Source organism: Coffea arabica, chromosome 8e (genome assembly GCF_036785885.1).
Source record: "Coffea arabica cultivar ET-39 chromosome 8e, Coffea Arabica ET-39 HiFi, whole genome shotgun sequence".
NCBI lineage: Eukaryota > Viridiplantae > Streptophyta > Magnoliopsida > Gentianales > Rubiaceae > Coffea > Coffea arabica.
In genome coordinates this window covers 36,116,493-36,130,284 of record NC_092324.1, presented here as the reverse complement: position 1 = coordinate 36,130,284, position 13,792 = coordinate 36,116,493, and the positions used below count along the sequence as shown (strand labels likewise).

Here is a 13,792-nt window from a genome sequence, read left to right as displayed (position 1 = left end):
ACTAGATCAAATGGGTGTTCTGTTATCTTCTTTGGATTTTTTTACTATAAGTGGGGTTTGAACCCCTGACCTACAGCCTAAAGAGGGGCTTAGTCCCTGTGTTGGGGGCCATTAAGCCAAAACTTAGTGGTTTTACATTGACAGTATATACATTGCTAGTTTTTTAAAATGACAACTGTGCAAAATTTGATTTTAAAATTCAATTTTTACATATGTGTTATGAATGAATCCAATGGTGTATACACTACTATCAATATTTATAAAATTTAATCAAATATTATTCATACTAACTATTGAGGCACACTTGATGTGTATGCACGGAAAAAATTTAACACCAATATGCATTAAATAATTTAGATGAGTTAACACCAATTTGTGTTATTTGGGAGAAAAAGTTGATTGATCGGAGAAGAACGGAGATTATTAGAAGATGGTTTGAGAAGTAAAAAAATAGTTGGAGGGAGATAGTAGTTGAGTAGGATTTGTCGGTCAGTTGATAATAAAATTAAGAATTAATGAATAATAAATATAAGAATAAATTTGAAAACACACAAAGTTAACATGAAATTAACTACATACGCTTTATTATTGTAAAGAGTCTCTATTCACAATTATATTTACAAAAAAGTAGAGACCTGAATCTTCCCTTCCGGACACACCTTCCCCAGCTGCCGCGTGTTCCACACGCGTCCTCCCACTACGTCACCTCGTAAAGGGCGGGGAGCAACCTCCTCCTCCCCATTTAAAAAACCGGCTCTTCTCGTCCTTCTGTGTGTCACTCTCTCTCTCACACAGTCACACACTGGCCCTGTATTTATACAAGTACAATCAGTTGTTTCATCATTTTTGTCAGCTCTCAAAATCTGAAGAAAAAGAAGATAGTAGAAAGAAAGAATATTGTGATGTTTTAATGCTCTTTTAGGTGAAAAGAAGACCGAGAAATAAAGAAGACAGAGAAATAATGAGCAAGAAGTTAGCAGAAATTCATGCTTATATGCATGAATCAATGACGCGAATCTTACCAGAAAACCACACAAACAAAAAAACAACGTTTGTTGAATTTTTAGTACAAAAAAGCTTCTGAACCAAGACATTTTTGTATTAGTTTTGGACGTCAAAGGCACATGGGTTCTTGAGTTCTCACCTATTAATTTTTTCTTGTGTGGTTTTTGTTTTCTGTTAAAATTTATTTTATTGTGCAAAGTCACATGCTCTCCTCTTCTGTTCTCAATATGCTCCAAGACGCTTGGGTATTATTTTTTCATTGACTGAGCACTTCCAAGAGATTCTTTCAGATCTACAGTAAAGGTGAAAAGCCTCAAGACTCTGAAGCTCAACGTTCTTTCTTCATCAAAATTGGAGACAAAAAGGTCAGTTTTGATTCATTTCCTGACTTTGGGTTCTTCTTATTTGATCATAATTTGATCATCAAGCTCGTTTTACAATAATTCAGCATTTCTTGAACTCAATTTTGCATTCTGTTCTGGGTATTTGACCTCTGCTTCATTCTGCAACTGGTACTGAATTAATTTTCCTTTTCCTTTTGTTTTTGCTGTTGAATTACTGTTCAAAACTTTGAGACATGTTTTTGTTTCTCTTCTGAGGAGTGTGTGATGATTAATGTAATTTGCACCAAATTCTGTTGTACAAATCAGTAATGATTCTGTTACTAATGACTTGTTTTTTCGTTGGTTAACTCCAGTTTGTTTGTTGGAAGTTAACATGAATAAATTGATATGCGGGACTAGTTAGTTACAATAGACTTTTTTCTTTCACACTCAAAAAGCGAACTAAATGATTGAAAAGCTACTTTTGGACAACAATATATTCTTTGGCTAGTGTGATCATCAGATAGGTAGATATCTGCGAAGATGAAGAATTTGGTTTCTGAGATTTCCTTTTCGGACCCTGTAGCATCAAGCAATGTAATTTTCTATATTACTTAGATGCAATATCATTCAGATTTTGATTCTTCATTTTTTAACTTTTCAAATATACATGAATTACATTCTCAACATTTTTTTTCTCATCTCATGAAGAACATGAAGTGGAGAAATCTTCCTTTTACTTGTAAAAACAAGATTTTTCATAACTTGGTGCAGTTTATATGAGCAACTAAATTCCTATATCATGAATTCTTGAGCTGCAGCCTCTATTCCAAAGCTGAAGTCATACAATGGTTTAGTTGATCAAATTTCATATTAGATGCACAAGTATTGGTATGCATTAACTTGTCTTGAACATTCTTCCAAACCAGAATTCAGTCTGATCTGATTCTGCAGATTTTCCTGCATCACAAAATTGAGCTTTTTTGTCGTTGATTACCTGTAGGATACATGTCATTTAAGTATCTTTCCCTATCAATTTTGAGGGTCAATTCAAACTGGTGGAGGAGTTGGATGTGGTAGTCAGAGATTTCAATGGTTTGTGAGATGGAAAGTGATCAACTTGAAGAAATGGACGTTGAAGTCCTATCTTCAATGTGGCCTGAAGATATGAATGAAGCTGGGAAGCAGTTCAATATTGAAAATCCACAACCAGATCAAGATATGTTAAAGGAGGTTACGATCAATGAAGAGCCTAAGATTGTGGACTTTAAACGTCTCCTAGAGCTGAGCAATTACAGTGACAAAGGTTCATCACAGTTGGCTTACTTGGTTAAGAACTGGGAATATAAGCAGGCTAATGCTGTGCGGCTTCTTAGAGAAGAGCTTGATACCCTGAACAAACAACAGCAGGAATCTGAACTCAAGAAATTAGAGATATTGGAGGAACATCGGTTTGAGGAAGAAAGATATGGGGGCGACAAGCGTCCAATCTCCATATTTGATGACAACTTGAAATATGTCTATCAGAAAGTTCCACGAAGGAAACATGGTGTAGTTGTCCATGATGAAAGACTTGAAATAAATGATGTAGAGTTTGACAGTATCAAGTACTGGAAGCAGAGGGCATTGCATTTAGAGAAGCTATTGGAGGCAAGCATCCAGCGAGAGCAAATACTACTAGAAAAATTGCAGGAAAGTATAGAAAATCTAGAAAAGCAGTCTTCCCCAGTAGAAGAACTTTCTCAGATGCTAACAAGAGCAGATAACTTTATGCATTTTATCCTCCAAAATGCTCCAGTTGTCATTGGCCACCAGGTATGCTAGCCAGTTAATACGATTAAATAACTATTCAGGAATTGTTTTGTTAGCACTGAGTTGCCAAATTGTTTGTAGACTCAGCGGTTTCTGTAACCAACACTTTATTGTAAATATTGCTTCCTTGGATTTGATATTTCCCAGTTGTTTTACAAAGCTTCTTCAGATTTTGCTTGATGGACTTGGCATCCTACTTCTTATAATACATAATTAATCAAGTCAAATCAAAATGGAGTCAAGTTATGGCTTAGCAATAGATAGACAAAGAATGACTAGCTTCAATGTTATAATATAAGTCAATTTGTTCCAATCAGAGTTTCCATGTGATTTGGTTCTGAACTTTGTTTGGCAAACAAACTAGGCAGTAGTTATGATTTGATTTGTATATGCAGTATGTTGTCCAATTTGTGTTTCAAATATATGCCATTGAGCCCAAGGTTACACTGTTGTTCAGTTTTCTGATATGTGAAAGTTAGCAGAAAAATAGCATATTTGAAGGCACTAATTAAATTAACTGGAGCAGAACCATATCTTCAGGATCTTTCTTTCAGTTCCTAGGACTGTTTAAATTTTTTCCATGCTAAATTTTGCCAAAAAGTTTGTAACAACAGGTACATTTTCTGAGGTTTTACTAGATGACATTATACATTTATTTGTGATTATGTCTTAATAATTAAGATGCAGAATAGGGATATAATTTGGCTTTAACTATTAATTTGTGATTACAATTTTCATTTGGTATATGCGAACTTAAGGCTTCTAATGCAATGTTAGAGGAACAAAAAAAATTCTTCTTGCTTTTCACATAACATTTTCTTCTACTTAGATAATAATATAGATGTTTTCTTCCTCAATTTTTGATCCTTCAGGGTTGCATTATGTACTATCTTCATCTAATTTGTAGCATTAAAAAAACATGTTGTGATTTGTTGTATTCTTATCTTGAAAATTGACCCCCATTTCTATTTAGCTGTTTATTACTGTATTATTTTTGCCGTTTGATGACTACAGCTTAATATTATTCCCCAGAGAAAGAATCTGTTTGTTTCTAAAACAAGCACCTCTGGTTCACAATTCAACCACCGTCTTCAGTTGGACCTTATTTGCTCATGCCAGCCTAGTGATATAAACAAATATTCCTCAGTTGGAATTTGCAAAATTGATCAGTGGTTTCTAAAGCATTTCATGGAAATTTCTTTTTGTTGCTTTTCTTTTGATACAATCTGAGTTTGTATTAGTTAACTACACTTAAAAATTGCAACCACCAATTTAGGTTTGTTGATCAATTTTGTTAGTTCAAGATGTTGAAAAGTATTTAATGACATGTTGGAAAAAGTGTCTGTTCGTGCTAATGTTCTGAGAAATATGTTTCTGTGACACAATTTGATCCAGGCATTCAGTTACAAGCTATTTGTGATGATCGTTTTGTAATTTGGTTACGATGTGCTACTGTTGCTTCAGCAATGCTCTTGTGTCCTGACGCAAACACCCTCTGAAAATCCCTGAGACCTTCAACAACATAGTTTTATAGTTTTGTAATGTTAATAGCGGCTAAACACATTATTCTGTGCCTTTACAGGATAAAGAGTTGCGGTACCGGTTCATCTACAATCACTTCCCAAGTTTGCGTGAGGAGGTAATTGAACTGCCGAAGATCTTTAGATAATTTGTTAATATTCATTGAAACAGATATTCTTTTACAATTATGCAGTCATTCTTGAAATTTGCTGGATTGCAGGACATTATAGGTAAAACAGATGTTGAGATATTTACTGGTTCAGGAGTTAAGGAGTCTCAAGACTTCAAAAGAGAAGTTCTTGAACGAGGATTACCAGCAAAGAGGGAAATAACATTCGAAACTGAACTGTTCGGGTCAAAGACTTTTTTGATATATGTAGAACCAGTTTTTAGCAAAGCTGGAGAGACTATTGGTGTCAATTATATGGGAATGGAAGTAACTGATCAGGTAATTAAGTTAACAATAATTTTCCAAGTCTATGTTCCTCCAGTTATCTTGCACAGAAGTCTGAGCATCATTTCCTAATATTACTTCCACTTGTGGTGTCTGGTTTGTTAAAAGTTATGCACATGCAGAAGGTCTACAACAAATTGTAAAGACCACTATGGTTCTCTGTCCTAAGTCCCACCATCTAGCATTTGGAGGAAATATAGAGTATCACATTCTAATTTCGAGTACTGTGATGATTAATCTTGCAAGGATGTAGAACCTTTCTTAATTTTTGACCTCCACAATACATAGTCAGGTTTATAATTTCGCTTTTACAGAATGAACTCTGTTAATAAAATCACATGTTTGATTTTGACTGGCAGCATCACAAAACCTGGAGCAAAATGCTTAAAACTTAAGCGCCTTCTATATTTTCTATAAACTTGACTTCCTTCTAGAAATGACTAGCTCATTTTTTGGCTGTAAATGATGGACCTTTCTATTAAATGGAAAGATATCAACATCCTTGGAAAGAAAATTGTGATTGCAGCTACAGCTGAGTAAAATTGGTAAAATTATTATACTGCTCTCTTTTCTCCTTTTGTCTTTCTTATAAACATACCTGTTAAAATTTGTGATATGCAATATCCCTTTGTTTCAAATGTTTCAGATTCATTTATCTTTTGTGTCTCTGTGATTCATGAATTTTTTTTTTTTAATCCTCTCACTTTGTTCCTATCGTCCTTTCCAATTCTGTTGCATCACTTAGCATTTGAACAAGCAAGGGATAACATTTATGTGGAATTCATTTATTATTAAACTGTTATTGCTTATGGCTAGTGCTTTTTGAGTTTCTTTTTCTTATTGCTATTACGTTATCAATTACCAGGTAAGAAAAAGAGAAAAGATGGCAAAGCTTCGAGAGGAAATTGCTGTGCAAAAAGCTAAGGAGACAGAACTGAACAAAACAATACACATAACAGGTTCATCTGTTGAACTCACCTGAAATTGTTTATAACGTTTTATGTGCAGGGAGACAGTCATTGAATTTATTTTGTGATCTTTTGTTGATAGAGGAAACAATGCGAGCAAAACAAATGCTAGCAACAATGTCTCATGAAATAAGATCTCCTCTGTCGGGAGTTGTAAGCATGACAGAAATTCTTTCTACAACAAAGCTTGACAAGGAACAACGACAATTAGTTAACGTCATGTTATCTTCGGGTGATTTAGTGCTTCAATTAATAAACGACATTCTTGACCTGTCCAAGGTTGAGTCAGGTTTGACGCTAATCTCTTCGTATCAAATTTTTGTGTTTGGGAACATTATCATAGATCTTCAAACTTGACCTCCTCTTTTTCTTGGGAGAAGCATAAATGATAGTGTGATAGAGAATTTCACCAAGTTTTTATAGACATAGATGATTGGTGTGGGAACCTTATAGTTCAAGGAGCCCAGTTTTCTTTGGTGTTATTGTAGGTTTATTACAACTAAAGTGTTCAGTTTGATCTCCGTAAATGTTGATAATGACTTATTTTGCCGTACGCTTTAGGAGTTATGAGATTGGAAGCAACAAAGTTCAGGCCAAGGGAGGTAGTGAAGCATGTATTGCAGACTGCAGCAGCATCACTGCAAAAACTGTTGACCTTGGAAGGTCATGTTGCAGATGATGTTCCAGTGGAGGTGAGAGCTTACAGAAAATAAATCAGGTTTAAAACAGCAATGATAAATATAATTCCCTTTCATAATTAAAGTTCTACAGACCTCCATGCTAGTCTTCTAGTAAAATTTAGTTTCTTTGTTGCAGTAACGTTATGGGTGCATGTCTAATTAACATGGCATTGTACTCAGCTAGCTAATGTTCAGATTCTGGATATATATGTATTTTCTGTGCATCTCAAGTGAAATACCATATTGTTGTTTGTTAGCTTCTTTTGTAATGCCCTGCTTTTATAACTAAAATTAAATTAAGTTCGATAAAAATCTCAAAAGTCCATCAAGAAAGGTGATGCTTTGACCTCTGATATATGTTTTAGGTTGGTCAAAACTGAACGAAACCTACTTTAGTAAGAGCTAAGAGCTTGACTTTGAAAATTCAGAGCTATTCAATTTTCTAAATTAGACAGCTTCCTGGGTACTTGTATGAATGATATCAAACTAGACTCAAAGATCTTATGTATGTCTCATAATTGCCCATTTAGAGTTAAGTGTTTCACATGATTGTTCCCGCTGTAACAAATTCGATTTGTATTGTGGAGGATATCTTTAGGACTTAAAAATTTAACCTACATTTATTTCTCAAAAAAAAATAAAAGATGTTCAAGTGTAGTATGACTTAAGACTCATCACAAACCATAGCTTGACTTTGTTGCAAACATTTTATGTACATGATGAAACATTAGCCATTTCTTTTATCAAACAATTTTTATTGCTTAAATTGATCAATTACATATTTTTCAGGTTATAGGTGATGTTTTGAGGATTCGCCAGATCCTTACAAACTTGATCAGGTACTGTATTTGTCAGTGCTCAAAACTTTAGCTTCCTAATTACTTTACTGCATTTGGAGTTGCAAAGAGGTGTGAACATAATAAGCTGAGGCTTTGGATGTATTTGCATCAAAATTAAAATCCCCTGCTAGAAGACTGAAGATAAGCATACCCTTTTGTATTTTAAACTTTACTACTGTTAGTTTACTTGATGTAAGATTGACAATGGATTTAGATGATTTGATTATACTAAATTTATGTTTACTTTCATACTTAGTAATTCAAAACTTTCTTGATTTAGACTTTCTGCCTTCACAAAATTCAAGTGGACAAGAACTATATTCACCGACTGCTTAACCACTTGCTCAAGACTTTTGTCCAGAATCTTCAGTCAACTGTGTTGCAAGCTGATGGCAATCTGTTTTATTTTTTCTAGTGTTAGTGGACATTATATTCTGTAATTTCATACTTAGACTGGGCCATGCCACATTGTCCTTGCAAATGATCCGGTCTTTTCCTTATTGGATTCTTTACCTTTCGAATGCTTCAGCCTGAAAAAGAAAAATCAAGCTCCGCATGGTTGTATATGCTGCTAGCCTTAGGATATATGCGGTCATTTGAGTGTTTATTCTCCGTAATTTCCCTCTGTGTTTCCTCATCCTAATTCTGCAGTTTGGCTGCTTGTTCCAAATTGACGGGTATATTTATGCTATCCATCCCTTTGGAGTGGATTTTGTTCTATTCCTTCCATGTCCCAAAGCTCTCAATTTCTCATCACAACCTGGAGCTCTTCTGTTTTAATTTGCATAATATCCATAATCTCCATTACTCGATCATTGCTAGCCCTGTTTCTTGTCAGTCTTTTACAAAATTCCAACAATGACAAAAGCAAGTTTTGTTTACTGATTGAATTGGAAAGGAAATAGCATTATTTTTGCAGGCTATGAATGATATGAAATGTGTACTAGATTTTCATTCTAGCACACAATAAGAGGATATTATTGTTTAATAAATCCATGAAATAAAGGAACCGTGTATACATTTCAGAGATGAAGCCTTTCTTGACATGGTCCTCTTCTGGAAATATGCTAAAGCTGAAAACACATCCTTTAGGTTGTAATCAACTTTCTCTGTGAACATGATGGACCATTGATTCTACTCAATGCAATCACCCAATACCACTAGGGGATGTCAAGCTGAGAGGTTCTTAGGATGACTAAGTCAATAGCATAGATAAGTACTATGTACAAATTTTGTGATGCTGGATTGACATCCCAAATGGGGCTTGTTCTAATCTGGATTGCCTAAATACTGTGTCATGAATCAAATGTGTTATATGGTCGTATATTGTCGTAAAGAATTATTGTGTTGATTATAATTTGATGTCACGAGCCTTTAGTGCAGTGGCTCAATGGTCCTGGTGTACATTGTCGTTGAAGACTGTGATTTCCTTAACACAATTATTTGTTGGATAACAACTAAGGTTTAGACAAGACTGGGAAGCATAATAACACGTGGTTAAACATTCTTTTTTGTTTAATTCCATTGCTTTGATCTTATAATCTCACCTAAATCACATTGCAGGTAATTAATACGGCAAATATAGTAGCATTTCTATGCAATTTGCCAGCAAATCTATTCAGGATTTAAAAGAACTAGGCAGGACTTAAATCACAAGGATATACTGTTTTTGACTCATAAGACATTGGAAATTAACAGTTTTCTGGAGCTAAGTGCTTGGGAAACATGTGAAGATATTAGTTAAAATGTAGACAACAGCAATTTCTCATATTATGGTTTCAAGTTAAGTCTGGAGAAATGAATCATATCCTACTTTTTATTCTATCCTATTTAAGTATGCAGATGATGAAAACAACATTTGAACTACACAGGTTATAAGAACCTGCATTCATTTGTCTATATCATAAAGTAAAATTTTTTTGTGATTGTCAGCAATGCAATTAAGTTTACCCACGAAGGTAAAGTTGGTATAAAGATCTATGTGTTGTCTGAGCCACCAACCCAGACAAAGCAAGCATCTTATGGGAGGAATCAATCAAAAGTATCAGAAAGCACAGCAATAGAGGATAAATGCTTATCATCTACTCAGAGTTGCCATAACCAAAAGGAAACTTATTTGCAAAATGATCGAGAAGGGACTCATGAAAATCATGTAATAAATGATGAGCCAAGAACTCCAAAACGAGATGTGACTTCAATGGAGGAAGATGATGAGAGTGTATATAATTTACAAGAAACAGTAAGGTTATGTTGTGATGTGTATGACACGGGGATTGGAATACCAGGTAACTTGAGAATTTTTGTACTTTTGCTCAAAGAAGCTAGAGAAAAATGTATTTCAGATTGGTTTCGTATCCTTCATAAATGACTCTTATTTCTGAGCTGCAGTTATTTGCACTATCACCTAAAGATTTTGGCATAGGTGTTAACATTAGCATGTTTATTTCGTTCTTACAGAAACTGCTTTACCAACTCTATTCAAGAAGTATATGCAAGTTGGTGCTGATACTGCTCGAAAGTATGGTGGGACTGGACTAGGCCTAGCAATTTGCAAACAATTGGTAATTTTAATTCCATCTTCTATCATTCATGTTTACTTGACTAGAATATGATGCACTTTTAAGATGGTACACCAAACCTTTAATGGTACATTTCAATGTGTAGCATTATTTTGTGTATTCTTTTTAAATCAGCAAAATGAAAGATGACTCTTGACAAATTTTGACAGTCTTTGAATCTGCCAGGGTTAAGGTGTATGAACTTGGCAGACTTTTGGATAACAAATGGTCTTCTCCAATTTTTACAGTCTTTTTATAGTTTTCCACATTATACTATTGATTATTAGATTTGCTGATTTCTTGGTAATTTTGGAATTTTTCTTTAAGTTAGCGGAATTAGTACTCATAAGGAGTGTCTCTGTTAGTTAGTTTGTTTCAAAACAAATATGGCAGTTCATTGAACAAATCTTAAATCTTTGTCCCCATTCTTCACTGGTTTTTGCTGCTTGACCACCTTGACTTGTTTAAGAATGGTGACATATCAGACAGAGGAAGCCTGGGAGCTATAAGGAGCAGCTGTAGCATAAGATCTGGAGAGAAGAATCACATTTCAGACAGTGAAATTAGACAATCAGATCATCTTGTTGACTTCTGTTAGTTGATTGAGCTAATCTGAAATCACCTGTATTAGAATCAAACTCTCTCAATCATTTGTGCAAGAATAAGATTGGGTAACTAGTAACAAACATTTGAAAATCAATGATGGAAGTAGAGATAAAATAAAACTCATTCTGGCAAATAATGGCCTTGTTTCATTTGCTTGAAAAGATGCAATCTTACGTTTCCATTTACTGCTGAACGATAGGTCATCTCAGTTGCCTTTCTTGTTTCCGTTTATATTAAAACTAGCCAAAATATTATTTTTTAGCAGCTCAATAGAGATCCATTTTCTAATTGCTTTTGCATATGAGAGATTTTAGGGGCAAAAGTACTTTATCACACATTTAGACAACATTTTCAGCTATAACTATTTTCTGCCTTTGCAAAGTGAATGGCAAACAGAAGCAGCATGAGCCCAAAATTAAGGCATTAAGGCATATATTAGCTTCTCCTATATATTGTAAAAATTACTGGATGGTGAAGAGCACCATGCATGTTCTGAAATTTAATCCCTAATACAGAATATAAAATAATTGTATTTAAGTTAGATTTGCTGCTGAATAAGGTTTTGCTCATGTCGGTGTTAGTAAAAGACTAAGCATTTGTTATTTGGCTTTCAAACCGATCTGACTGCAACATGGTAGGGCTATCTTTCCTTTGTGAAATCATGTCTGGTGTTGTTTCAAAGACTTGACTGTTTTGGTTGCCACGAAACAAAAAACACATGTTCCATGTCACTTTTTTTTAACAAAATAGAGTCTTTTGATTGCCTTTTCATTTTCTTCATTATCACTACAATGCTAATTTATGAAATCTGGTCATGCGCTTGGAACAGGTTGAGCTCATGGGTGGTCATCTTACGGTATCAAGCAAAGAACATCATGGTTCTACTTTTACATTTGTACTTCCTTATAAGGTTTCGCCACTATGTGATAGTTCAGATGATCCTGATGAACTCTCTGATATGGCTAGCCCTGATGATCCTGCTGACAAACACGAGGATGATATTGATTGTGGGTTTTTCCAATTCCAACCTCGCACATTGGGTTCTCTATTTACATCTCATAATTCTGGAAGGAACCAGACTGTGTTACCAAACAATTGTGGATTGGATACCTTGCACAAGAGTAACAGATTGCCAAAAGATTACTGTTCATTTTCTTCGGCGATTAAGACGGTAAAGGAGACAAGTTCAGTAGGTGAAACATCTTCAGTAAATGCTCCTGTTGAGATATTTTCTGAGCCTGAAACTTCACAATCTTTCAACTCACATGTTGATAACCATAGTGCTGTTGCTAGAAGCAAGCAAAGTCCGGATGAGAGGGATTGTCAGCTCTCGGATAGGTGTGGTTCTCCTGGTACCTCAACTATTGGCAGTAGCCAAAGTGAAATTTCTGGGACAACGGATGCCAAAGAAACATGTCATAGTCAAACACAGTTTGACAGGAGTTCCGAATGCTCTTCCAGCGATAGTCCTGAAATTCCAAAATCACTTTTGAAACCTAAGATACTTCTTGTAGAAGACAACAAAATAAATGTGATGGTAACGCAGTCAATGATGAAGCAGTTGGGTCATAAGATAGATGTTGTCAATAATGGAGTCGAAGCCGTCCGTGCAGTGCAACGAAGTAATTATGACCTCATTCTTATGGTATGTTATGGGCATCAAAATTACCTCCTTTGTGGATTTGAGTTAGTCCAAGCCCCTCATTAGTTATGCATTTCATTTCTTTGGAACGTTATACCACTGCAAACTAAGTTAACAAGTTTCCCCTTTAACTGTCTTCTTACTTGAGGAGGATTGGATTTATGGTGGCTTCTAAAATTCATACAGGGTGATTAAGATAATAAATTGCTTCGCAGTAATTCCACGCTAAAGTATTTATGCAAGGCTTGAAACAACTAAGAGCAGTTTCACAAATTCTGGTGGAATTATTGTTGGTTGTGATGAGTGCTACTAATGGTTTATCATTCTAGTGTTCCACTATGTTCCTTTTGCTCAGAATAATCAGTACCAAGAAGTGTTTTGTTGAGGATTACAGTTTGTTTTTCTGAATAATATGTGCTAGTTTTAACATGCTGTACGTGTAGGATGTATGCATGCCTGTAATGGATGGCCTTAGAGCGACGAGACTTATCAGGTCATTCGAGGAATCTGGGAACTGGGATGCTGCAGTGGAGGCTGGAATTGAGCATCAGTTACCTTCTTCAGATCCTTCACAAAATAAGCAAGTGTTTAAACCATCAACAAAAAAGATTCCAATCATTGCGGTAACCCCTGAAACTCTCTTATTAACTCTCATCCTTCTGTATCTCCCATAATGTTTTTTCTCTTTTTATTTCAAATAAAAAAAAGCTTTGAATAAGCATTTTTAACATGTTGTCCAATCTCGGTTTTTTTCATTCTCTGGTTTTTTAGTTAGTAGCACTGACAGAACTTGTGAAATGCTTTGCAGATGACAGCAAATGCATTGTCAGAGAGTGCAGATGAATGCTTTGCGAATGGTATGGACTCTTTTGTATCAAAGCCTGTTACATTCCAAACACTAAGACAGTGTCTTCAAGAATATTTGCCAAAGCGTTAGTTGTAAATGTATGCTTCCTGTACATAAAATCAAAGTGGTAGGAAAGTTTTGTAATCTATTTATCATGTTTTATCCTTGTGATTTCTTCATTCCTTGCCTCTGCATGATCAATTTATTCTCACTTATCTTATGGTCACCTGTCCTCTTTTTTCTTTTTTTCTTTTTTTCTGTTTATTCTGGTAAAGGTACATTTTAGTTCAATCTATGAACTTGAAAACTTTCATAATACAGAATTGGAATTTTGTTTATCAGGAAAGAAAAAAGATGAGAAATTTGCTATTTACCGGTATCAGAAAATGGGATGGTCATTTTAGCCTTTGAATTTACCTTTTTGCAAGCATTATATTCTGTTACGAAAGTAATAAATATGTATAGACTTGATTACTTTTGGAACCATAGGTAAAACTATCTAACATTTCTGTTTTCTTGAGTTTTAAAATGAATGCA

At 34.8% G+C, this 13,792-nt stretch overlaps 1 protein-coding gene across 1 annotated transcript; it reads left to right on the top strand.

Moving 5' to 3' along the window:
• The first annotated feature begins 1,098 nt into the window (after positions 1–1,098).
• LOC113703540 (histidine kinase 5-like) lies at positions 1,099–13,481 on the top strand. Its single transcript, XM_027224936.2, has 13 exons — positions 1,099–1,370; positions 2,332–3,143; positions 4,723–4,779; positions 4,882–5,109; positions 5,981–6,074; positions 6,166–6,372; positions 6,645–6,775; positions 7,553–7,602; positions 9,535–9,887; positions 10,060–10,163; positions 11,596–12,411; positions 12,852–13,031; positions 13,217–13,481. Exons 2-13 carry the CDS (start codon positions 2,421–2,423, stop codon positions 13,343–13,345), a joined length of 3,072 nt encoding a protein of 1,023 aa, XP_027080737.1. The 5' UTR covers positions 1,099–1,370; positions 2,332–2,420; the 3' UTR covers positions 13,346–13,481.
• The last annotated feature ends 311 nt before the right edge of the window (positions 13,482–13,792 follow it).